General features: G+C 39.7%; 1 protein-coding gene across 5 annotated transcripts in view; it reads left to right on the top strand.

Moving 5' to 3' along the window:
• Positions 1-26,039, top strand: part of gria1a (glutamate receptor, ionotropic, AMPA 1a) — an 84,073-nt gene that overhangs the window by 10,354 nt on the left and 47,680 nt on the right. For all 5 annotated transcript variants that reach the window (XM_055033954.1, XM_055033955.1, XM_055033953.1 and 2 more), the window contains exons 3-5: positions 13,777-14,016; positions 18,217-18,401; positions 24,240-24,293. In XM_055033954.1, the coding sequence (XP_054889929.1) occupies positions 13,777-14,016; positions 18,217-18,401; positions 24,240-24,293 (479 nt within the window). The remainder of the gene's footprint in view (positions 1-13,776; positions 14,017-18,216; positions 18,402-24,239; positions 24,294-26,039) is intronic.

Raw genomic sequence — 26,039 nt, 5'->3', positions numbered from 1 at the left:
CATGAAGCTGTTGTTGTCATCGGCACGCTCGCGCAGATGCTCGTGGTACTAAATGACTGGTTTACTTTGATACTAGACCCTCAACACTTACTTAAAGCTCGAAAGGAAAACAAAACCATTTTTGCCCATAACAGCGGTGGCTGTAACTGGTTCCTGTTGCGTATTGTCATGTGAAGCCAATCCACTTTCGTTTATGTCAAATCGCGAACCTTCGCAATGTCTTTAAACACGCATTTCTGTACAACTGACTGTCAACACTAATGGAAAGTCTGAGCGACTGCCTCTCAGAATTGACCAAAAAGAAAGAAACCATCTCGTGAACTCCAGGTGTGAGAAAGAAAATGGCTGTAATGACTTGGAACTGACCAGAATGTGTTACGGTAGGGAGTACTGCTGGGAAAGAGATGTCTGCCATACTTACAATACCTATCATTTCCACGATTTGACCTCAGATCAGCATAAGGGTGACCTGGATTGAAGGTTGTATGAATATATGGAAATGGAGCATACCCTGTAAAAAAGATGTAACCTTGTCTGGGTGTACCCTCCCTCCTGCCTACTGATAGACCCCTCACCTCACCACCCTTGACGCTGAAAGATTAAGGTGCAGTGGATGAATAGACGGATTAACTACAAGGGGAACTAGCAGGGGCAGAAAGCTGTGTGCCCTTGATGGTACTCAACATTGCTATTGTAGAGATTATTTCCCTGGAAACTTGTGAGAAACCTGAATTTACCACCCAAGTGACGCATGCATGTGTGTAAGCGTGTGCCTACTCTGATGGCAGAGAGGTCAGCATACTCTGGGGTGGTCTCACTGGTTTTTTTTCTGCCCTTTACTTTGTTTTTTTTCTGGATTAAAATATTTCGATTACCTTGTAGAGCCAGATATAACACTTGCATATCAAACAGCCACTTGATACCCACCTCTCCTATAGGTTTAGATAACTGAGATGCTGATGCTGACAGATTTGCACAGACCTTGTAAAGATGCAAGAGAGTACAGGATCAGGAAAACAGTGATGTTTACAATTCTGCTCACAGTAATGTTCAACATTGGAATTACTATTTGAAACTGTTGGTCAGATTTACCCAATTCCTATTACATCCAAGGAAGACAAGCTAGTCAGGTTTTGCTGAATTGTCTTAGAAATGAGCATGAATTTGCCTGGCCTGAAAAGAAATTGCTTGATTTTGCTGCCTTGTAAGTCTTGTTAATTCAAAGTGATTGAATTGATGCTAACGTAGTTAATTCAGTATATGTTACTCATGTAGATTGTTGAAATTGTCAACACCTGAACGCTGTCCACCCCGCTTCTAAAAAGAAAGATGGTGCTTGGTACCTTCGTGCCTTTTGTGTTTCCTGACCTACAGTGGCTTTTAAAAACAAGCGCTTTGTTTTCAATAGTCCTGGTGGCATTGCACAATTTTTCTTATCCAAATTGAACATTTACAGGTCAATCAAGCCTTCCAGCCGTACATTGTTTTCTGTGTAGGCGGACAAACTATTTGAACTATTTACACAAAACAGCATCAATCTTGACAATTGTAATTCAGTACTGGAATCTACTGTGCTTCTTTATTGACTGTGCATGTAGCACATTAACTTTAACAGCAGTATCTTAAGCACCTGTGACACCATTTGCCCTGTTTTCACTACAAGGTTTGGCTCAGCTCGACTCAATTTGCTCATTTTTGCCATTGTTGTTGCGGGAATTTTACAGGAGCTGCCATAGCTGAGCAGAGCTGATAATGAAAGGTGATGTTGAAGTGCTTCGGACCACTGCAGCGAAGAAAGTTATCACTGGAATTGTCATGTGAAACGTATCTGCACCAGGCGACACACTCCTTCCCACAAAGAAACGCTGCTGTATCCCCAACCTCGCATCTTTGTTTTTTTGTTTTGTTTTGTTTTGTTTTGTTTTGTTTTAATCAAAGAAGAAGCTTGTTTCAAATCGTGCTGCTTTTTGCACAAACATGCTTCCTGGAGACAAACTGTACCTCACTGCTGCTCAGTGTGACAGAGTACATTCAGTCACAACACATATCAGGTCACAAAACCATTAAGGAGCAAAAGCAGCACAGATTTTTTGGGCGTAGACTGTGTGAGAGACGAAAAAAAAGTAAGATTAGATTTTTGATTTTTCAAGGTTTTTCTCTTGATATTTCTTTGTTGTGATTTATGGGAATTTAATGGAAAATGCTGATGATCTAAAATGAACATGCCAAAAAAAGCCGAGCAGCATTTTGACGTGACTTGATTGTGATGGCAGGTTAACAATTCAATAAGAGTTGGCAGTATTTGAGTCACTATTTCATACCTGTTTCATTTTTCTAAAACGAAAAACAGGAAGTTATGTAAATGAGAACTGCCAGTCACCATCCACAGAGGAACGCAGACTCTAATGGAGGTTTGTGTCACATCTCTCCTCGTTATGGCATAGAGGCGGCATTGAGGCTGTGTTATTGTAGCACCCTTAGATATTACCTAGACGTTGCCTCGAATGTACTTGTTAATTTATGCCTTAAATATTGCCTGTGTGTTTCTGTCTTTAAAAAAAAAAAAGAAAATGAACCCCAATGCCCGAGGAATTAATTCAGCGTTTGTACTCATCTCTCAGAGATACTGCACCTTGCAAAAACAATTGATATCCTTTCAACATCTTTTCACATTTTGTCACATAACCACCAATTGTCAATTATGTTCATGGGATTATTGTAATAGTGCATTACAAGGAAGTAGAAGGCAGAAATATAATTGGTTTTCCCATTTGTTTTCATTTTTAAAAATCCTGATAAATGTGGTGATTAGTTCTATTCATCTTCCTCAGTCAATTTTAGACTCACGTTTCTCAGCCATTACAGCTGCAAGTCTTATGCGGTATGTCTTTACATCCTTTGCAAATTAAGAAATTCTGCCGGTTTGCAAATCTGCATTAGCTCAGTCAGGAGAGCATCTGTGGGCACAAAGGTTCCAAGCAATTTGAATTTCCTTTATAAAAAGAGAGAGAAAGGGCTATGAAGCTTGACAGGTGATGGGCAGTGTTGCCTTTTTGCCACAAACATACAGAGAACCTTCTTCTACACGTTTCTCTGTCTCCTATCCTATTGGTAGCTGTGAACATGACTTCTTTTTGATTTGTTTTAACAATATCTTCTTGACTTCTGATCTTCCATGGAGGACATATTTGATCACTGCAGCCCACCATCGGCCTCTTGCCAGCTTCTATGATTAAGACTCACCATTCCCAGTTTAGGGACAATATCTTAGCAGGTTTAGACTTGTTCTTTATTATTTTGCATTTTTGGATGATGAGCACATTGCTCTGTCAGATGTTCAGAGTTTGGGGAGTTGTTTTGAAGCTAACCAGGGTTTAAACGACTCCACAACTTTAACCTGGCATGTCCCTCTACTTAACTGTCTTCTTACAGTTATTTGTTCTGGATTTTAATTAGTGGTTGCAGAGTTTGATTCCTGTGCGAGCCTCATATGTACAATGGGTGCGTCCTTTTTCTTTTAATTTGAAGCTATGCACCACCACATACAGTCGCAATAAATAGCTTTTTTTTTCTTTTTTTGCAGCTTTAACACGACAAAATGTGAAACCGTTTAATATTTTAACAACACACTGTAGCTACAAGAACTTGTTTCTCGTTTCATTTTGTTTCAACTGTTTATTGAACAAGATAACATTTTTGGGCCACATTGTGGATTAGGAACCCTTTTACGCTAATTCCTGTCCTTCATTCAGACAACTTTTTGAATTAGTTGATTGTCATCACAAATCCTCTGCTGCAGCGATTTCCCCCTATTCATAAGCTTCACTTATGTTTTCACAAAAAGGAAAGATGTCTGAAATTGCTTTTAGGGTTTTGCAGCGATCAGGAATTCTGCTCAGGTCCGCAGTGAACGCTTTAATTTCCCCGTAGCTCGGCTGGAAATTGGTGAAGACCGTTGTTAATTTAGACAGAGGCTCCAAAGGAATTAGCATGTAGGTTGTGTGTTTGGCTCCTGCGGCTCCACATATCCACCTCCATCGGTTCCTCTGTCAGACAAGTGAACGTGTGCGAGCGGGACCGTCCCCCGCGCACCTGTCGACACTGACACGCAGATGGGGAGATAATTGCAAAGGGACGATTGTTAAGCAGATAATTGGAGTTTCCATGCCCCCTGACAGGAGCTGGTCTGGGCTCCGCTGCCCAGGTAAGCATTTATGCAGCAGGCGGCCGGGCCCCGCAGATCGGGAAACGTGGCGAGAAAAGCCAAGGAGGAGAGACGACGGCAGGGTTAGAGACTGAGACACAAGAAGAAAGAGGGAGAAAGAGAGAGATGTATGGAGCTGAGGGGAGTGTTCTCACACCCTCGATTACCCATTAAATGAGGCGACGCGGTGCCATTGTTTTATTACTTAGAGGAAATGGAAGAGATCTGGATTTCACGGTGTGGCTCCTATGTTTCCCACTGCTAGGCTGGCATCTGTTCTCTTTGTTCACAGCGTTCTCTCCATCATCTTCTCTCACAGGCACTAATGCCTCAGTTTATCCACATTCTGTTTGCCGTCACCTACATGTGCGATGGCTCATTTTCATTTTGTCTCATCCTTATTAACCTTCCATTATCCTCTTTTCATTGAAATCACTTTTAAGGATTCAGAGTCCCCAAGTAAGAGTCACAGACCTGTTTGGTTGCTCAGATGGTCTCAAGTCCTGGCCTTTTTCTGTGATTTCTTTCTCTGTTTTCACAAAACACCACAAACAGTGGCACAAATCCTGTTTTATTTTTCCTGCACAGGCAGTATATCTTACTCAAGCTGTCTCTGCCAGGGAGCAGCAACCACCCTTCGCTGGAGCGCAGCAGTCTAAGGGGCATGTGGGTACATTAGAAAGATGGGAAGGCAGTGAGGCAAAACCTAGTCCCCCCCACCCATCCTCAAAATTTTCAAAAAGTCTCCCGACTCACTACCTGGACTCACTCAATGGAGTCTGCATGGATGAAATAATCTCTTTCTGCTACATTGGCACATTATCCCTGGAGGTGCTAGTTGGCATGAATCATTTTTTTTCTTCTTCTTCTTCTCCCTTTTCTGAGAACAAATTTCGAAATCTTTTGCTGGAGATCCCAGAGAAAACTGCTCATAAAGTGAAACCCTCCCACTCGGTCATGTCTGCAGACTGTCGTGCGGATCCTGGTCGGAGTTGCATTTCCGTCCCCCAGTTCCCTGTTCTGTGCACAGAAGGAGATTGATTGCGATGCGTGACTCATGCTGTGTTGGCGTGCCCACAGACTGGGCCACCCCCACCCATCACCTGGGGGATTCTTTACAAGCACAAGCTGCGTGTGTGCGTGTGTCTGTTGAGGTGTGCATGGAGCATCTGTACCCTCATAGTAAGACATAGCTCTGCTTTCTTCTACATGTGTGTGTGTAATGAGTGAACCAGTTATTGACTTCTTTTGCTCAGCCTTTCATTTCCATTGTTGATTAGCTCTGCAGAAGATGGATGGGACCGGTGGGACCACAACATGCTCTCTGTTTTTTATTACACGCATTATCTGGCAGTTATTAGCCATGGGTGGCTGAGTGGAGGACAGTAGCACCGTCTTGCAGTGTCTGTTGTCACTTGTCTTTATCTCCTATCAATGTGCTCCGCGGTTGATTGAGTGACCTTTCACCCCTTGGAGATGGTGTACATTACTGCCTGATGTGACAGTAATGGCTCTGCTCCCAACAGCATTTTAAAAAGAATAATGGCCAAGTATATTTACTCTACTAACCAGCCGTAAAAGGAATATAAAGTCGCATTTAATTAGATTTTGTAATTTTGTAATAAAAAAAAAAAGACCCGATAATAAAACTCTACACAGATATACTGTATACATGAAGGCAGTATGTTTCTTTTCATTTAAGTCTGAGCATTGACAAAAATAGCAACACTGTAATGATAACTCAAAATAAGTAATATGCATTGTGTTCAGTTTTTAACAAACTTCATTTTGCGTCCACAGTGTAGGGCTTTTTGTTTGACATGCTGAGCTGAAGGCATTTGTTTTGGAGATGAAACTGTGCCAGATAAAAGCACATCTGAACCAACACAATCCTGTGGGAAAGCAAGGCAGTATTGTTACTTTGGTACTTGTTGTTTCTCTTAGTGTCAGTGTGTAGGTTTCTGCACCTACACTGTAAGTTTTGATCCTGCCTTGCGCCCTGCCATATTCTAATTTGCTGCACTGTGGTTATTTTATTACTATATTATAAACCCTGTGAAACACTTTTCCTCTTTTTGTTTCTAATGGCACAGCAGATTAAAGCTGCAGTATGTACCTTTTATAAACAATTATGGTTTTTTTTAAGTATTTGTTAAAACTGTCTCAAAGTTGTGACACCCTAATGTGTGTGCAAAAATTGAGCTGCTCGCTTTCCACCAGTTTGGTGTGATCTGCACAACGTCGTCAGAAAAAAACAACCAAAGTCAAAAGGACGGCCTTACCACTGTCAATCATTCTCGTGTACACGCTACTTACACTCTCCTCCTTTCTCTTTGCTACGCTAACGGTGGTTCACCACGAAGGAGCCTCCCATGAATGCTCAGGCTAGTTAGCATGGCCACCGATGATGGTGGACAAACAGTTGTACATAAAGTTGTTTCTCTGCCATTGGCATGTTTAGCAGCCCTTACACAAGATTTAACTGACGACACTAAGACTCTCCTCCTGGCTTGGATTGGTTGTTTCAGACACTAATAGTGGCACTAGGGAGGAAGTGGAGAATCACAATCTTTTCACAGATTATCTGTCTCATACTGTCATGGCGGCACTTTTAACAAATGTGTTAAAACATTTTGTAAAATTTACATTTTAGCAACTTTAACCATGACAATAGAAATATTGGATTGTGTTGGACAAATCTGAATTTCAGATATCTTTAAAGAAATAAATGTTGCTTTCCTTTCAACGAAGCCTGAAAAGAACAACAACACCAAGCAAAACTAAAAAATTGAGGCTTTTATTAGTATGGGCTTCTTTATGGGCGCTTGGCAAAATCAGCATACACTATTGTAATGGCTGCATTCATACTAATGCTAATACACCATATTGTAATTTTTAGAGCAACATATGCTGCCTTCAGCCCTGCAACCGACAGTGCGACCTGTTCGTGGTGAATCCCGCTACTTGCTTGTTGGCTACTGGGATAGACTCCAGGCCCCTGTAATGCTGAACAGGATGAAGCTATTACAGAAAATGGATGAATGGATATGCTGCCTTCAAGATAAGTGCTACCTCTAGTTTCTCTAAATGCAAGGACAGAAACAGTTATCATAAATGAATTTTTCAAACTTCTATTTGTGTGCAATTAATCTATGCAATGTGTTCCACTAAGTCATAATCTCCTGAAATAACTGAAGCTTTCGATAATACTCTAATTTATCAAAAGGATACGTATACATGCTCAGTCTAAATAGCATTGGGTAGTCGTGACAAGAGCGGGGATAAATTTAGGCAGCCCATGTTTTCTGTATTCGTCAAGCCATCCCTGGAGAAACATCTGTAATTTCTCAACACGGGTAAACAAGAATTTATTTATTTATTTTTTTATGTTATAATAAAAATATTCAGAGGAAAAAAAAAAGATTTAACACAATAGACAGGTGGGATTAATTAGTGTCACTTTACAAGACCTCGGTTGGAGACGCTAACTCTAAAAAAGATATTTTTCAGGATGATTGACCTTTGAAGCACAAATCACTAAGCTCCCTCAGGACGAACATCCTGCTGCAGTGAAATCCCATCAGTACCACAGGCAACATAAACCAAGAGAAAGACTTTCCCTCTCTAGTTTGTCTAGAGGGGGTTTTCTCCTCTGTGCTGTGCTCTGTAGCTCACTGGATCAAGTTTTATGTAGTATAGACCCGGCCAAGAATGTTGATGTTATGCCTGAACTACTTTCTCTCTCTGTTTGCCCATATATTTTGGATTATAATCCTTTTGAAAGACAAAATCACCAACGCGTTTCACTTCTCTAGTAGAGCCCACCATATGTTTACGTAAAATATGCTGGTATTTCAAGGAGTCCATGATGTAGAGCAGGTTGACCAGATTATCTACATAGACCTACCTAGACTATTTTTTTTATAGATTAAAAAAAAAAACCCTCAGTATTTGATTAAGTAGACAGTCAAATTGCATACATTCAAACAACCAGTTGGCACCAAGATGGCGTCTTAACAAATGTTAGATTTGATTCCTGCTTTCTTTTTCTTCCTCCTCCTTGTTGGAATCCAAAGTTTGTTAAACTTCACAGTTACTCCTTTGACTGTAGAGACGGTCACATTTTGGCAACATGCTCTGTTGTCTTGTAGTCTTGTTGCCCGATATGTAAGGATGGACACACATCCGCTTTGGTTAAATAACATGCTGTTTTCCTTTCCTGTCATGAAGAGTGACTAAGTCTAAATGGAACAGAAAGTAATCAATAAAAAAATATTTAACTCCTTCTCTCTGATTGACTTAAAAAAATAGTATGTTAAAAAAAGATGCTTTAGCTCCAAAAGTGTCCATACTTATTCTATTAAACACAAAAAACATGTTAAAACATTCAAATATGCCTGATGTATTTTTTTATTTTTTAAATTTTTTTTAGATTTTAAGCAAGCTGAGTTTCTGAAATGAAAACGCATGTGATGCGGCAGCCTAATGCTCCAGTGGAGCAGCTGGAAGGCAGGTACCTTATTCAAGGACACCTTGAAACAGACTTCCTCATCTGTTTGCCAAGATATTTGGTAAATATCAAAGTGTGTTCAAATAAATATGAAATAACTGCGACATAAGGGATCGTTGAATGAAGACTTTAAAAAAAAACTAAAATAAAACTTTTTAACACGCAGGCATCTGTCGGACATATTTTCTGTTCATCCATCATGAATTAAAATGCTGTTTGTTGTAATGTTTGTTTACTTGTCACGTCAAACTTAAATTCTGCAGTTAAATATTTATAAGTAAATATGAGGGATTCGGCGTTGCTCAGCAGCTTCCATTTGCGAGCTGTCCCATCATCCAGAAATTTGGATGCAGGAGAAACTGTCACAAACATGCCCTCATGCTGCAGCCGGCACAGACACGTCTGTCATTTGATATTTGGCTCATGCTAAGCAGAGGAACAGCTGCCGGGCACAGGAAACAGAACAGGGAAGACTTGAGTTGCATGAGTTGTTTCTGACAGCTCCTCCTGTTGTGCGAGTATCACTCCCTTTGGGATTTTAGTTGGTATTTTATTTTATTCTCTTTTTATGCCCTGCAGCCAAAAACACTTTGTCCACAGCAAATGTAAATTAACTTGTTTGTACACAGATAAATAGTTTAGAAAGTGACAGCACAGATCCCAGAGAGTTGTCCTCATGACTCTTAATGTACCGTATTTTCCGGACTATAAGTCGCAGTTTTGTTCATAGTTTGGCTGGGGGTGCGACTTATACTCTGAAGCAGCTTATGTGTGGAAATTAACACATCATTATGTCATATCACATGTTATTTTCACATTAAACTGCAGGCCTGTGTTATTCTACCTTCAGAGTTAGCAGAGTTGTTTAAAAGCGACATATAGGACAAAGATTTCATTGTGGTTAGTGATTTGGAGAGACGCTGATGATTGTTAGCATGTTATTTATGCTATAGTTTTCTGAATAACTCTTAATATGTTATGCTAACATACCAGGCACGTTCTCAGTCCTTTGTCATGTAACGCTGGCATACCGTGCAATTACTCAACTTGTTGCCTCTATTCTATTTTTATTTTAAATTGCCTTTCAAGATGACATGTCTGTTCTTGGTGTTGGATTTTATCAAATAAATTTCCCTCAAAAATGCGACTTATACTCCGGAGCAATTTATAGTCCGGAAAATACGAGAGGTGTTTATACAAAAAAAGAAGTTCTTTTTATTCGTTGAATGCAGGGAAGTTGGGGAGTTTAGTTAGATTTTGTTCATTTGGTCTTTTTTGTGGTTATGTATCAATGAAGGCAGACAGAATATGGATTTTGTGGAAGTGTAATTTTCACCCATGTCAGAATGCTAGAATCGCTTAGTTTGGAACGTAAACCCCTACAATACTTTACCAAAGCATTTAAACCTTTAAACTGACTACTATGAAGTGTTTTTAACACCGTTTTAAGAAGTAAAGCTCTGACAATCATGTTGAGTTTGTAGAATCATCTTGGTCTACAATAATTACATCTGAAATTCTTTGTGGCATGTCTCTAGCAGATGAATCTCGGGATGCAGCCTTGATTCCAAACTGATCTGTTGGCAACAATGTCTTGGTAAACAGTCACAACTTTATCCCCAAATTTTGTGAAAATGGAGCTGAGAAAATTGTACAGCTAAGCAGTGACTTATCGGATCAAAGGGCTGCTTGTAAGACTTTCCTCTGCGCTTCTCTGCCTGATTGTCTGATTGTTCATTAGTGTCGCTTCCTCTTGCCCGAATGAGTAAAAGAGCCTAAGCTTTTCTTCTCAACAGACCAGCTTAACACTGCATATAAACAGCTAAAGCCAGGGGACATTTGTAAAAAGAAGCAATAAAAAAGAGCATAAAAAGCTTTTAAATTTGAGCCACCATAACTTTGCCTCTGGTTTATATCTGCCCACCACAATAGCTGTGATGGATGCTTAATGGGTATTATCGCATACTTGTTTGGAATGCAAATGCAAATTTGGTGCAGCAGAACTGAACTGGAGATCTTCCGTTTCTTCCCTAAAAATATCTGCGGATTTTTCAAAGCCGGCCGACAGTTTTTATTTATTTATTTTTTCCCCCTGTAAATTTGCTAATTCCTTCAGGGAGGGGGAGGCTAATTATGACAAAATGTCCAAACAGTGGCAATTCCCAGCCCATCTTCCAAAAGCTTCGGAGCCACTGTAGTTCCTGCCAGAGAAACCGAGCGTTCCCCGGGCAGCCTCGGTCCTGCCGCCGTGGCAGCTGTAGCCGTAGTGAGGTGATCAGGGATGCCAGGGAGGACAGGTGTTGCTGGGGTCTTTGAGATCACTTGAGTTGTTTCAGGCCCGACTCAAATGTCGCTGCACATGTGGAGTAGCAACTAACAAGCCGCTCACACACAGAAACACACACACTATGTTGCTGAGCTATCCTGCTAGGTTAGCTTTGGCTGCCGGGTCCCACTAATGGCCTGTGTCTTTCTTATGCGGAGCAGACAAACATGTTTGGCCTGCCAGCTCAGAGACAGGGGCCTTTGCCACATGGCTACATTTTTGGGGGGTTTATTATTATTTTTGCAGGTATGAGAAATGACTTATGCTCAGTGAAACATGTTAACCTGCTCCTGGGCAGAGTAATGGGACACTGCACGAAAAGTCAAACAAGCTCTCATTACCTTTCATCCAGGCAGAACGCGGAGGACACCTCTGAAGTCGGCCCTGGAAAATTGTAACGCACGCTTGTGGAAGGCAGCGGATCAAAAAGCATCCATTTAGGAGTGAGAGCATGTGCAGACCATGAAGGGAAGATAGTTCTGTTACTGAGTCAGTGTGGCGAGGCGCAAAATGTCTATTTCAGGGTTGCTTTAAGTAGGGTGACTCACCAGGCTTTTGGAGCACTTCGGGCTGCATATGTGTTTGTGTGTGTGGGCATGTATTTTTATGTGATAGCGCTGATCATTTTTGTCCCTCTCCCTCTCTCCCTGTATCTCCGTCACACACACGTGCCTGCCTGGAGGGGGCAGGTCTGTGACAGGTTAGGCGTTTTGGGTCTTGGCCATCCTTTCTCTCTTCCTCTCTCTTCCTCTGTGGCTGCTTCAGCTCCGAGCAGCAGGCTGGCCTTTGCGCAGGTCCAGGCAGGAATTTCAATCTGTTTGGTAAATACTGAGATAAGTGAGGCCCACCCATCACCTCAGCAGAAAATAGTCCAGGCCAGACCACGCGAGTGTAAAGAGATTATGTTCCACCGAGAGGATATACCTTACAAGAAAAGAAAGCTATTAACATCAATTTGGCATTTTAAGACGTGCGGAGAAAGCACTACGTGGCATACAGAGAGTGATTTGGAGAAAGAAAGAAAGAAAGAAAGAAAGAAAGAAAGGAGAAGGAATGTGAGACGGAGGAAGGAAAGCGAATGAGAGATGAAAACCACCTCCTGCAGCTAGGAAAATGTCAATGGAGCCCTGGGGATGCATTGATTAACCTCTCTGTTCCTCACCTCCTCCACTGAAGCCGAGAGCCACACTAGTGGTGCATAAGCATGATTTTAATTGGAAGACTTCAAAACGCCCTGAAAAAGATGACAATCTCTTTTGTCTCTCCTTTGTTCCTTTTTTTGTCCACAAATTCTATTTTTTTTTCTTCAGTATTCCTGATTGGATTCGACTCTTCAGCTCAGTTTAATTCAATTAGGCCTCTGTGTTATGGATTTCCCCATACATGTATTGTTTTGATCTGTAGATTGTTTCTTTTTTGTTTTTTGTTTTTTTTGTCAATAAATGTGGGGAAGAAAATCTGCACATGTCTACAATTGATTGGCTAATTTCTAGTTTTGGTATTTTATCTGAATTCTGCAACATTTAATCAGAACTGCAGTTTAGACCTGCAGTTAAATCATCACAGCCTGGGAGTTTAATCAGGCTCTGATGAAACATTTTACCAAAGAGATTTTTCACGTTATGCTCTGTGTCATATGACTGTTTTTGCAAAAGAATAAAACATCTCATTGCAAAACCTTGACGTGATTTCAGATAAAAGATAACTTAAATCAAAAGTGTAGAGGCAAAACATTACTTATCCCCGGCTGGCTGTGTATTTGGAGAAATGTTTTTGAAGGAAGAAACATCCATGTGAAATATTTATTCTAGAATAATAAATCTATATTTTATTTTAGGTTTTCCAACATGCAAAAGTACTAATTAGCAAATTGTTTCTTTATTGAGATATTCAGTTAAGATAAAAACACACACACATACTTATAAATAAGATGTGCGTTGTTTAAAAAATATACTTCCAGACTCTTTCATTGTGAAAAAAATGTGACGTTAAAACAGGTCAACAAATCTGAGCTAGGAAATAAAATGTGCAAAGTCCATCAGGATTGTTTGATCTGAATGATAAATGATTTGTGTGTGTGTGTGTGTGTGTTGGTGCTCGTTAATGCAGATGGAATTTATTTAATGTTTCATGAATAAGGCTCTTAATAATAGAAATTATTAAAACATAAGATTTCAGAAATGAATAGTTTAGGTTTCTTTGTGTCACTCGGCTTTCTATTTGTCTGTATCATCAAAAAAAAGAAGAAAGAAAACACCATTTAGAGATATTCTCACTCCATCTTTCTTTAGACATCTAATCCTTGGTTTGCTGATCTTTGGAATCCTATATTTACATTAAAACACTTAGAAATCAGATGGAAAATGTCTCTTGCTGGCACTTTCTGGGTAAACAGATGTTTTCTCCCACTAAAAAGAAAGAGAAGGAAGTTCCTGAAATTATAATATTCCGGCAGTTTCCACTTTAATTCAGGTTGTCGGAGAATAATGGCTATCAAATCACACAACAGTGAAGCTAAAAGCACACATGCTTTTAGCGTACAGCCATTCTGATTGATTATTTGCAGTCAGTGTTTTTTTGTTGATGATTTTTTACGGTGCGTTAAAAAAAATAAAATGAATTTGAAAAATTTTTTTATGACTGCAGGAGTCATACTGTTTCCACAGTCTGTGGAATTAAAAAAAAATTAAAAAGCTCTTTATCTAATTTTCTTACTTTCTGTTTTGTCCTTTCCAGTTTGCTCCCAGTTCTCCAAAGGTGTGTACGCCATCATCGGCCTCTATGACAGGAAGACTGTAAACATGCTCATGTCGTTCTGCGGCGCGCTGCATGTCTGCTTCGTCACGCCATCCTTCCCCATTGAGACCGCTAACCAGTTTGTCATCCAGTTGAGGCCTGAACTCCAGGACGCCCTGGTGGGAGTCATCGAGCACTATGGGTGGAACAAGTTCGTCTACATGTACAGCTCTGACTCAGGTAGGTTGTTTTCACACTGTATTGATAACATTTGGTCATTACCAGAGAAGGTGATTGAGTAGCTAGTTTAAACATCTGATGTGTGTGTGTGTGTGTGTGTGTGTGTGTGTGTGTGTGTGTGTGTGTGTGTGTGTGTGTGTGTGTGTGTGTGTGTGTGTGTGTGTACATCATTCTCTAAATTATTTGAGAAGACTGTGCTCTTTTCACAGACTTAAAAAAAAAAAAAACCACCAACCTGCACAGACTTGCATATAAAGTAGGTGACAGAACAAAACATTAGTCATTTTATCGATCTGTCACCAGCTGTGACTTGTGCCTCCTTGCTTCCTCTTACAGTAAAAATGGTATTAACATTCATTTGGACCATTTTAATGAAACTCCTGCAAAGGCAGACAGAAATTAGGCCGAGCACCTGTCAGCCTTCTTTTGTATAGCCAAAAAGCTTTACCTTATGCCATGCCATCTGTCCCAGGTGTTGTGGGTTTCAGAGCATGACCATGGTTGCTTCCTGCTGCTTTTTGCAACAGAAAATAACTCCCACTTTACATAAAAGCACATATCCATACGTGCTTTTAGCTGATGCTGAAGTGTAGAGCGTGCAGGACTCCTGTCCACTCGTATGTTTGACCTGCTGGGGCAAAAACAAGAAAGTTATTAAAAGCCAGTGATTGCACAGACGTCTACCTCTGTTTAGACTGATGTCTGGCTTTAACTGTTCATGAGTTTTTTGTCATTTTCAACAGCCTACTTTGTTACCTATTCAAGAAATGTGAGATTGTGTGTGCGTACGTGTGTGTGTGTGTGCATGTGTGTGTGTTTGTCCAGGGTCACCTCTGTGTATCTGAGTTGTGGGATGAAGCGGTTGAAATCTATATCACTGGTCCTCAGTTGCCTGGATACTACGGTGCAGCCACCATTCCTAGAGTTATTTTAAGCCCTGAAGAAAAACCCAATTTACTTCAATTTGTTTGTTTATGCATTTTCATCATGGCTCCATATGTTAACTTTAAATATTTATGCATGAGTTGTATCTTTAAAAAAAACAAAAGGTAGGTGCAATATCTTGCGGAAATACTCTTTTTTTATTATTTGCAAAATTGTGGCTGTATGAGCCTTTAAATATATCATCGTCTTGGGTACAAACTTTATGGTTTAGATTTATTGTTTTATATGAAAAAAAGAAAATATTCTAAGAATTGTAGACATCTCAATAAGCTGTTTATTTTTTAGCTCGTAGTCTTAACAGGTTAACATTTGTTTTGTTGACATTTGTTGAAATAAAAAGACTGAGTGTCTGGTAGCCAAGCACCTAAATACATGAGATTTTTACTACTGAAAAAAAAAATTGTCAGATGACTGTCTCGTAACATTAACAGCAATAAGTGGGGGAGGGTTTGAACTTTTCTAAGCTCCATCTGAGTTGAACTGCAAGCACTTTAGCATCAGAAATACTCACACTAAGCCGGATTGTTTTTTACCTACAAGCCCAGTAAAACGAAAGTGCTGTTTTTGCAATTCCTGCTGTCCTTAGCATGACCTTGAATGAACTTAAAATGTACAAAACACTTCTGCCATTACACTACGTCATTATTTATTGAACCAAGATCCTAAACAGCAGAAGCTAGTGGAAAAAAACAACATATACAACATATCCCGGGCCTTGTCTTTCATTTTTCTCTTTTTGTTTGACGAATGTTTGGCTCATCGTTTTTGAGAAAAGGCAAAACAAATTTGAAAACCCATTAACCCTATCATGAGGAATATTGAGGAAATGGGCTCCCGAGCTGTTATTTTTCTCTTCTCTCAATTGCCAGATGCCCAGGTCTCCATGTACCGCCTCTGGCTAAAAAGGTGCTTATCTCAGCCGGATTCCATTATGATATTATTCTCTTCCAGGATGCCTTTGGAGGACCATTTTTGCCTCCGCATCTCCTGAGAGGCTCCCTGTCAGGCGGGCTCTGCTTTATACAGATGCATTAGGCACGTTCAGAAGCAGAAGATGCTATTTGATGCAAATATAGCAATTCGAAAGGAAAAGAGAAGCAGGGGAGGAATAAAGAATAGATGGAACAAAGAAACGGATATTGTAATGATAATCCAGCTGCACTAATGACCTAATGAAAGTGCGATTTACCCTAGGAAACGGATGAATTCCAAGTTTTGTTTAAGAAGAACCAAGAATCTAAATACAGGGGAAGAGATACAAAGACCTACTAGTTACTTTTGCCCTTCACCCTTTTATTGCAACACTGGAAATATAGCAAGCTGGTATTACTCCAAGTATCCACTGTGGCGGCAAATCCTGAAATAGTTTCTAATGACTTCAAATTCTCATAGCAATTTTGAACTGGTGAAATAAATCGTTAAATAAAGATATTTTAGTAGTTTACATCATATCTTTGGCTTTTGTACAATGTACATGTTCTCCATTTCATATGAGCTACAGGTATTGTTGCTTGCTGTACGTCTGTCCTTGGATTCCTAATAGGCAAATTGGTACAGAGAATAATCCAGTTGCTAATTTTAGAAAATCCTAAGTGCTTTCAAACGAAGTTCTCAAATGTTGTAGCATAATTTACACAATAATCGACACAACTAACAACTGTAAAACACTTTAGGGTTTTGGGAAACAAATAAAGGTATTAGGAGAAAATAAATAAAAACAATACAAAATAGGAAATGAGTCATTCCACTCCATGACATTTGAGAGTGTCTGAGCCGCCTGGTGCTGTGCGTTTTGCCGAAAGCTTTGGAGACACCTGAAATTGACTCCATTGAGCGATAGCTGACCCATTGATCTTTTTCACAACAGTCATTAATTATCTCCCGTGTTCCCAAGCCTGTCATCAGTTACAGAGCTACTGTTAAATCTGTCACCAGCAAGGGTGGCAATTATTCACTCATTAGCAACAGAGGATAAGAAAAAAAACAAAAACCTGAAAAAAAACCCCAGCACCATCAAAGATGAGGTGCATCTCCATGTTTCTTTGCAAGAATGCCTCTCCAGCTCCTGTACCTAATTTCTTCTCGACGTCCTCCCGTTTTTCTTGCTTTCTCGTTTATTGAGATGTTGTTGTCATATATTCTGCTGGAACGCCATTTGTCTTTTTTCGTTTGTTAATGACCTGGTGTCAAACAGGCAGCAGGAATTTCCTGGAGAGCAGCTGCTGTGCATTTTAATAAGACCAAGCAGCCATCTTTCACGTTTGCCAGCCACGTTTATGATTGTTGTTTTTTGTTGTTGTTGTTGATAAACCAGAAACTGGACCACCAGGCGCTCTAAAGATGTCGTGAGTGTAGCAAAAAAAAAAAAAAAATAAAAAAAAATACCACAATAAGCAATAAAAAAACAAACAAAAAAAAAAAAAAACCTCATCAAATGCTGGTTTGCATCTCACAATTTCCTAATTGCTACAATTGATTTAGATTACAGCAGCCAGTTCAGTGTGGGCGAAATTACTTTATTTACTCTGTGGAACGACTGAGACTGCCAGCTTGAGAGGAATCTGATCGGTCCTTTGCCAGCAGCAGCACAGAAGTACAACAGTGAGTCAGACTGTAAATCAGAGCTCAAGATCAATGTGTTCCCTAATCGCCTTTTATTTCCTGTCTTACCATAAGCCCTCAGCTCATTGGCCGCTCTGCTTCTCTGTGACGTTCAAGTGTCTCAGCGGCATACCGGCGACATCGTAATTGAGTATCGCCACCTGTAATTGGTGCTTAAAGGACGCGAGTCTGGGCCGCAAGTGTGCGTGCGCCCGCGCGCACGGAGCCCGACGGAGCCCGATGGAGCATGGGCCGATTATTTGTTAGCGTGAAAGCGGTGATTACTTAGGCCGGCGGCGCACAAGCCGGAGCTGCACACCTGTAAGTGTCAGAGTGCTTAATGGACTGTCCCGCTCATTACACTTTATCGCTAAAGCTACAGGGGAGATTCTGATGGATAAGCTTATAAGTAGAAGTATGGGTGTCCGCACAGCTTCTGCTCGGTTCACGAGGCGCTCTAATTTGCTTCCGCAGAGCGCGAGCGTAATCGGGTTTCAAGTCATGGCACGAGAGGCAAGACGTTCACGACTGGCTTTCTGGAGACAAACGGCAGCCAGTCGTTCATCGTGCCTCGCAGGAACGTCTTTGATGAAAGCAGACGATTGTTGTTTGTGCAACAGCGGCTGACGCATCTTTGACTTTGTCTCTGCGCAGGGCTGTCGGTGCTGCAGAAGGTTCTGGACACAGCGGCGGAGAAGAACTGGCTGGTGACCTCGGTCAACGTGGAGAGCATGACGGGGGACTCCTTCTTGAAAGTGTTCAAGGATCTGGACAAGTGGAAGGAGGGGAATATCATCATTGATTGTGAGACCGAGAGACTCACTGGCATTCTCAAAGAGGTGACGTCATTCAGCGTGTGTGAAACTTAGAAAACTGGCATGTTGTTTTCCAAAGGTTTTACGGATGGAAACTTAAAATGTAGGTTTTAGCAACCTCTTAAATGTAAGTCCATTTGGAGAATGATGCTACCAGATTTGCAAATCGAGTCTGAGATTGTTGTGCATCTTCTTTTGTATTATGTATGGTAATATTTTAACATTTTCATTGGTAGAATATTGTATAATTCCCAGTACGTCAGACTATAAACCTACCTTCAACAGCACGAGAAAAGAAACATATTTTGCTGTTATTTTTCCTCATTATTCAACATTAGACATGACGTTCAATAGGTTTGGTTCCAAAATCGCTGCACTTATTTTGTAAAAGAAAGTACATTAGACTGGCGAGAAAATCCGCAATGACAAACCATAGTTACCCGTAAAACACACACAATCACACTGACAACATGCGATACAACAACAGCAATAATCAGTGACTGAAAGAGCAGCTTTTTAAATAAAGGACTTGTTTCTTTAGAGAAAAACAAAACACTGCAACACGATGCTTTAGATTAAATGAAATAAAGTATAATCTGATCATGAATTTTTGTTAAATCGTCCGTTTTTATAGAATTATCTTAGAACGACTTTCCAAATGAACCCTCGCACAGTCAAGAACACTCAAGTGCAACACTGAGATTAAAAGCACCACATTACAGGAAATGACACGGAAATACAGCACAGATGAGGTCAAGCTGAGGCCCGACGCAGTAGAGAGCAGGGGTTAGAACAGCAGCCTATCGATGCATGCAGATTTTTAACTTGAAGTGCTGTACTTTATAGATTTAAATAAAAAAAAAAAGGCAGCATAATCAAATGACTGTTTTAAATAAATACAGTCTTGTTCAGGCTTGACAAAGCAGCAGCACAGACGTCAGGATAAAAGCTGCTTCACAAAGCCAAGCAAATTAATTACAGCCAAATGCTTCTCCTTTTGAGGGAAGCAGAGATATTAAAGCTCTTCTTTTTTCTCTCTCTCAGTTTATCAGTTATCAGTTTTGGTGGAGATGTGGTAAAATCTATAATCCACACTGACTTTATGCTAAGTATCTATTTTTTATTTATTTATTTATATATTTTTTTCTTTATCACTTCTCATTGAGCCACAGCTGTTTTCCTTTACAATCATTTTTTTTTTCATCATTCTAACATCTGTGCTGCTAAAAACTGTGATAGTCTCTTTATATTTCTAACATTGTAAATCTTCCATTGAGCTTGGGGCAGAACTTGGACAGTTCCATTGTTGCCATGTCAGACATGACGTGTCTGAAAGTACGTCAAATGTTATGTTATATTTTCCAAGCTCTGTAAGATTGCATGGAGATCAGAGAATCTGTGAAAATTAGCTTTCAAATGTTTCCACAATTTCTTAATTGGATTTAGGTCTCTAGTTTGACTGGGCCATTTTAATACTTTAATGTATCTGATCTAAACTGTAAAACTGTAAGGTGTCCTGTATGTTTCGACTTTTGAGCCCAATCTCAAGTTTTTTTTACAGTCATCTCACTGGGTTTCGTGTTGCATTGCCTTGTGGTCAGCTCATTATCTGCCCCTCTGCCATGTTTCACAGGAGGCGTGGTTTTGTTTGAGTGCTGTTCCCTTGAGTGCTGTTTTATGAAATGATGAATCGCTAATTCAGCCATCTGGTACTTTCAAAAGTCTCGTGGCTGTAGTTGCCAAGTACTGGAGTTTGGGACCTGGGATTTAGAGCGATGTGGAATGTTCGTTTTCTCGATTCAGACCCAAAGGTTTGCTTTTAGCCTTATCAAAGAACACACCTTCTTTTGCACAATTGCTGTGACTTCCACTTGACCTCGTATTCCCTCGTTGACTTCTAGAAGGAACTCTTATCACTTGCTTTCCACAAAGTCTTCCTTTTTCACTATAAAGGCCAGATTTCTTTTGTGAACATCTGCTGGTTGCGTTGTTAAACTACTCTCAAGGTGCTGTTTGTTTGCTCCTGCTTTCTAATAACCCGCTGAAGCCTCCAGAGAACATCTATTTTCGCACTGAAATTTAATAACACACACTTAGAATATGGACTTCTAAATTCAGTGGGCTGGGTGAAAATTTATTCAAGGATTTAAGAGTAAAAGATAGAAATGTGCAACACATTATCAGATTTATTTTTGCTTAAAAATATTTGGAAAACTGTGCATTCTTATTCTTTTCTGTAATTGACCACGTAAAATCCCAATAAATGAAAGTGAAGTTGCAATGTAAGAAAATGTTCAAAAGCTCAAGCACTATAGATATTTTGCAAAGCACTATAAAATGAGCACGAAAGGGCTGTGGATGGGAGGTAGGAGTTGGGCGTTGCTTTGCTCAGGAATCCTTTTTTTTTTTTTTTCTCCTGGAACATTAAGAGTAGGAGCAATTCAAAGCAACATGATTGCATTTTTAGCTGGCATTTTTTCCCCATGATTGGATCGTCACCCACTCACCCCGAGACCGCTCAAAGAAAACAGAGCTTGGCATCACTGTCGACTGTCCGCCAAACACAGATTGTTCAATCGCAGCTTATCAACAACAATTTCACTAGGCGGACCTTTCAACGTGCACACTTTTTCCAGGTGATGATTGGAGTTTATGTGGCTAGTCCTTTAAAAACCAAATTCAAAATCCTCTCAAGGAAGAGCCATTTATTTTATTTTTTGTTCTTCCTTTCTCAAGTGAGACGACCAATCGCTGAGTGTAAAATTGTTGCATTTTCAATCCTTTGCACTTGATGCGCCAGCATCGAAAAGCATTAATCTGTTTTTGTGCTGAGCCTGGCTTTAATGGCTACAAAAAGCAGGCGACCGATGTGTTACTTTCAGAGTTCATGGCGCTTTCTACCTGGATAAAGAAACCTACTGTATATCAACATCTCTTTCCTTTTTAAATCCAGTGTTGTTCATTATGGCTTTATGGCTACATAATGGGGCTGTTTTTCAACTGGATGTTTCAAGCCATGCTGGTGACTCAGAGTAACAAAAATGTTCAGTGTGATAAATGCTCCAGAATGATGTAGTTCGTACAGCATTTGATTACAGCTGAATTACATTTGATATTATTAACTCATTATGTGAGCAGTACTTTAATGTCTGATGTGCTGAACTATAATTTGCCTTGCAAGCTCTGTACGCTAATATGAGCCATATCTTTATTAGACAAGTCATTCATCAAAAGTTTCCTTTCCTAAATTGCTGTCCAGGGTGAGGATGAAGTATCCTGCAGATTTGCAAACTTTCACCCTAATTCACCAAAGGATTGCTAATATTTTGCTTGCACAAAGCAGAAGAGCCTCCCTGGATAATGCCTCACATCTGGATCCATAAAAGAAAGCATTCATAAAAATGATAAATGCGTATCATATGGTCACGAAAAGTTAATACTTAACATTTTCTAGGACGATATATATTGTGTACATCTGCATGTTCATAATAAAACATCATTCTTGCTATATAAAAACTCCGGTTTGATTTAGATTGTAACCTGAACAGCCATAACATGGAAGGACAGTCTGTAAATAATAGTTTCTCTTTATAATAAGTGATTAAGAACTTATTTCGGTATTTATTTATGTTTTAACACCTGTTTTCATTCTTATTATTCCAGATCAGACCTTATGCATATTGTGCTGTGAGACTGAATCATTTTGTCATATGTTACATATGTTGACATGCTGTGCAACAGATGTGGTCTTTTCGGCTGACTTTGCCGTTCAGTCAGTCTGCACTGGATTCTCTGATTAAAAATCAAGCAGCCAATGAAGGATTGATAATACACTGCAAATTAGGCAAACCACTTTCTTCTCAATCCGACCTGCATTTTGTCTGCATAGCTCGGAAGTCAATAACCCCTTACTTCAAAAGCCCTTTAAAGTTGAAGTGGTTCATTATTGCCTTTTTCTGACTGACCTTTATTCGACAAGGTATAATAATTTTTTTTTTTTTTTTGCCATTGATATTATTCATCTTTTAGTTCAGTTTGTAACAAAAAAGAAGGAAAAAAATAAAAACATTCATAGTTTCATTCTGTCGATGGAGGCTGCTGTGCAAAACTGTTATTAATGCGCCAGTGTCTAAAGTTAAGGTTATTGCATCAGGTTTCACCAGTTTACAGGAGCTGAACCGGAGAAGTTCCCTATTCAGACGACTGCCATCAATCACTGACATGCACTCACTGCCTCCACACTGTTGTCCCTGTGCATTCAGACAATGACAAAGGCAGCGATATACACACACACACGCACACACACACACACGGACGTGTGGAGACGCCTCTCCCTGCTTTGCCCTTTAATCTGACTCCTGAGTTCATTTCACACAGTACACAATAGATGTTATGATAATGTCATGGAAACTATCCCGAGGGTCAACATACAGAGGAAGAATGTCATTTTTATTTTTAAATTTATTTATTTTTTCTTTTGACCACCTGGAAGAATATTTCTGTAATAGAAAATTGTTTTTTGCATGTATCTTATTATGGGGAGACGTCAAAAAAAAAAAAAACTTATTTTGTTGCAAATGAACTCTGTGTGACCCTTCACATTTGCATGTAATATTAAAAGGAAACTGATGCCAAAACCTTTCCATTTGACAGTGCACTGTGGCGGTATCATGGCATGTGCATTGTTGTCTGCGCTGGGCTGCGACTCTCCTCCAACTCTCAAGTTTTCCTTGCTTGAGGCCTGGCCAGAGGGCTGGCCTTCGCGCTGGTGTCACCATTAATAACAAATGCCACCTTCTGTCATGACCTGCAGTACCATTGTACATGCACAACACACACATACACACAAAAGTCAAAAGCTTGTTCTTTCGCATGCTTCAAATTAGTATTTTCCTATTGGTTCTTCTCTGATATGACACATTGACGGTATTTGCACACAAACCCACTCTTAATTTTGGCACTTAGACATTTGCACGCTTGTGCTAATGCCATTAATGTGTAGCTGCATGGAATCAGGCCATTTCATTCATGAATTATTCTCAGGAGTTTGCTGCTAGCTGTTGATGCTGGGTCAAGATTTATTTAATACTCACACAGAGAGCTGAAGCACCATGCAGTTCATACCAGTGCTTTGGATGCTAATTAACTCGTTATGGCTTGTCCACACGCATTGTCAGCAAAGGCCAGGTAATGCAAATTTTAAGTATTCATGAGTGCTCCTTAAGCACTCTCCCATTGAAGACAACTGAAGCTAAAGCTTCAAGAAATATAGGGGGGAAAGGAGCTAATTTAGATCCCCAGTAAAGAGAATATTACAAATGTACACTTTGATCTTTTCTTGGTGAAAATCAGATTTATTTAGCTATTTTTTTATAACCACCGGCTCACTGATTCTAATTCCAGCAGAATGTATTAAGAAAAAATACTACCATTTGTGAATTCTTTGGTAAATGACTTATGTTCTTGAACTAAAAACTGAAAGTCCAAAAGAAAACAGCAAACAGTGTTTCTACATGCAATTTAAAACATTTGCAGCTCTCAGCAAAAAAAGAAAAATGATGTAATTCTAACTCGCGTTGCATTATGCTTGCATGTAATTGTTTTAAACTATTCACTTGACATCTTCAGGCAGGTCCACGATTCTCTTCCTAAGATTTTTGATTTTCTCATGATGCCACAAAAGGAAGCAGCATATTGTACGTGTTTCCTTAAACTATAACCTCAGTAGTATACAAAACCATAAAATAATTGTAGTTTTCCCATTTTTTTAAAGGCATAGTAACATGGGTATTATTTTTGTAAACTCGTTTCTGTTTATGACAAAAGATTCATTTTCTTTCTCCCCCTCCTTCTGTCTTGTAGATTGTAGAACAGGGAAAGAACGCAAAGAGCTTCCACTACATCCTCGCCAACCTGGTAAGAAACAGAACAGCTTTTTTTTTTTTTATTGCAGAAAAGAATCCCACACACTTTTCCACCTACTTCATACTTTCATTGAATTTGGATTGCCAATAAATTGAGCTTTTAACTGTGTTCCTGACTTTCAGCGCTTTACCGCCGGTTTAATAGACTTGCACGCACCCGATAAATTAGGGTGAAACTGTCTGGTTTTACATCTGCTCATTCCATTTTCCATTCTAGCTATTCTTTCTCTGTCAAAGCAGTGGAAACGACAGCAGTTCAGGTGCAGACTAAAGCGCAGGAGGGTGATCTGTGACAGTCTGAGGGGGAAAAAAAACAACAAAAAAAACTGTGCAGACATAATTTGACAGAAAAGGGTCAGGCGAGCCTGTCTGTGGGAGCTTTATCTATTAGCGCTCTCTTTTGTTTTCCTACCATTTCTCTCTGTGCCGATAATACGTAGACAAGTGCGGCACTCGGCAAATGCCGCAAAGTGAAGTCTTAAGCAGAAGCTGTAACAACATTAATATGCAGCCGCTGGCCCTGACAATTTCTCACCGCTCGGGTTTTAGATTGGTTCAATCTCTCTTGTCTGGCCAGTTTGCCAGATTTAATTTCAAATGATAAGGCTCGGACGGCAGGAGCGGCTGATTTGCAAAGTGTCTGCAGTCGTAAATGATGGGCCCCTTTTTAAAAGAAAAAAAAAAAAGAAGAGGATATTAAAGAATTAAAATAGTTTGTCTTTGTCCTTGCACCTTTTCTCAATTTTGCTAATTAATTTACTGCTCCGCATGTCTGCGCCTGTGAGAGTATCCGAGTAGGACACGGTTTGAATATCTTTCGTCGCTTAGATGGGGTTACAGTACGTGTTGGAAGCGCGCCCCCAGGCCCACACTATTAGCAAAGGCTAGTTTCTATAGTAACCTCTCCAGCTCGCTTCTCGACATTAATTCATTCATGGAGCGAAGAAAAAGCACAAGAAATGCAGCCACAGACACCTGACCAGTGTCAAAGAAAGCGACGACAACAGGAGGCGGTTTCCACTTTGTACCCATGCTAACTCTTTGAAAATAACCAGCTTAGATTTGTCAGGTTTTCTGTACCCCTGGTATAGATGTATAAAGAGTCTTAAAATAAATGATTCTTGTATCGCAATGGCTTTGTGTAATACCAAAAGATTTTCATTTATTTTCAGCACATTAATTCAGCGGGGGTTGGGAGGGTAAATGATTCTTTATACAAAAAATTGTCGATAACAAAGTCATGCAGATTCATCCTGTTGATTCTTTGTATTATCCCTTCTTGTAAAAATGTCTGGATATTTCTTTATTTACTTCCTTTATTTCTTTACAATGGGTAAGTATGGATGTAAGTCCAGCTTATTTACCAGTGAATGAAGGAAATACATTTTTTCGTTCCATCATAATTATGACAAAGCAACTAAAAAGTTGCTTCACTTTCATCCAAATTAAATCCAGTGAGGATATTTCTTTTTTTTTTTCTTTTTTTTTTTTTTGCTAAACTGAGTTGAACAAATGTACTGCGATTAAACCGTGAAGCTATTTCGAGTTACTTTATTCTATTGAACAGCAAGTTGTTTTAATCACTGTAGGAATATTAAAGACCAGACGATGTAAAACAGAAATATTTTGAGACAAATGTGTAGCAAGGAGAGAACCAAAGCTTTATGAAACTATGTCAGAACAAAGAAGAAGAAGGAGAAACCACTTAACACTTTGTGCCATTAGACAGATGCCTGAA

Source organism: Poeciliopsis prolifica, unplaced genomic scaffold, assembly GCF_027474105.1.
Source record: "Poeciliopsis prolifica strain line A6 unplaced genomic scaffold, Auburn_PproV2 SCAFFOLD009, whole genome shotgun sequence".
NCBI lineage: Eukaryota > Metazoa > Chordata > Actinopteri > Cyprinodontiformes > Poeciliidae > Poeciliopsis > Poeciliopsis prolifica.
Note: the sequence above shows the minus strand (reverse complement) of the source record. Positions and strands in the feature narration are given on the sequence as shown.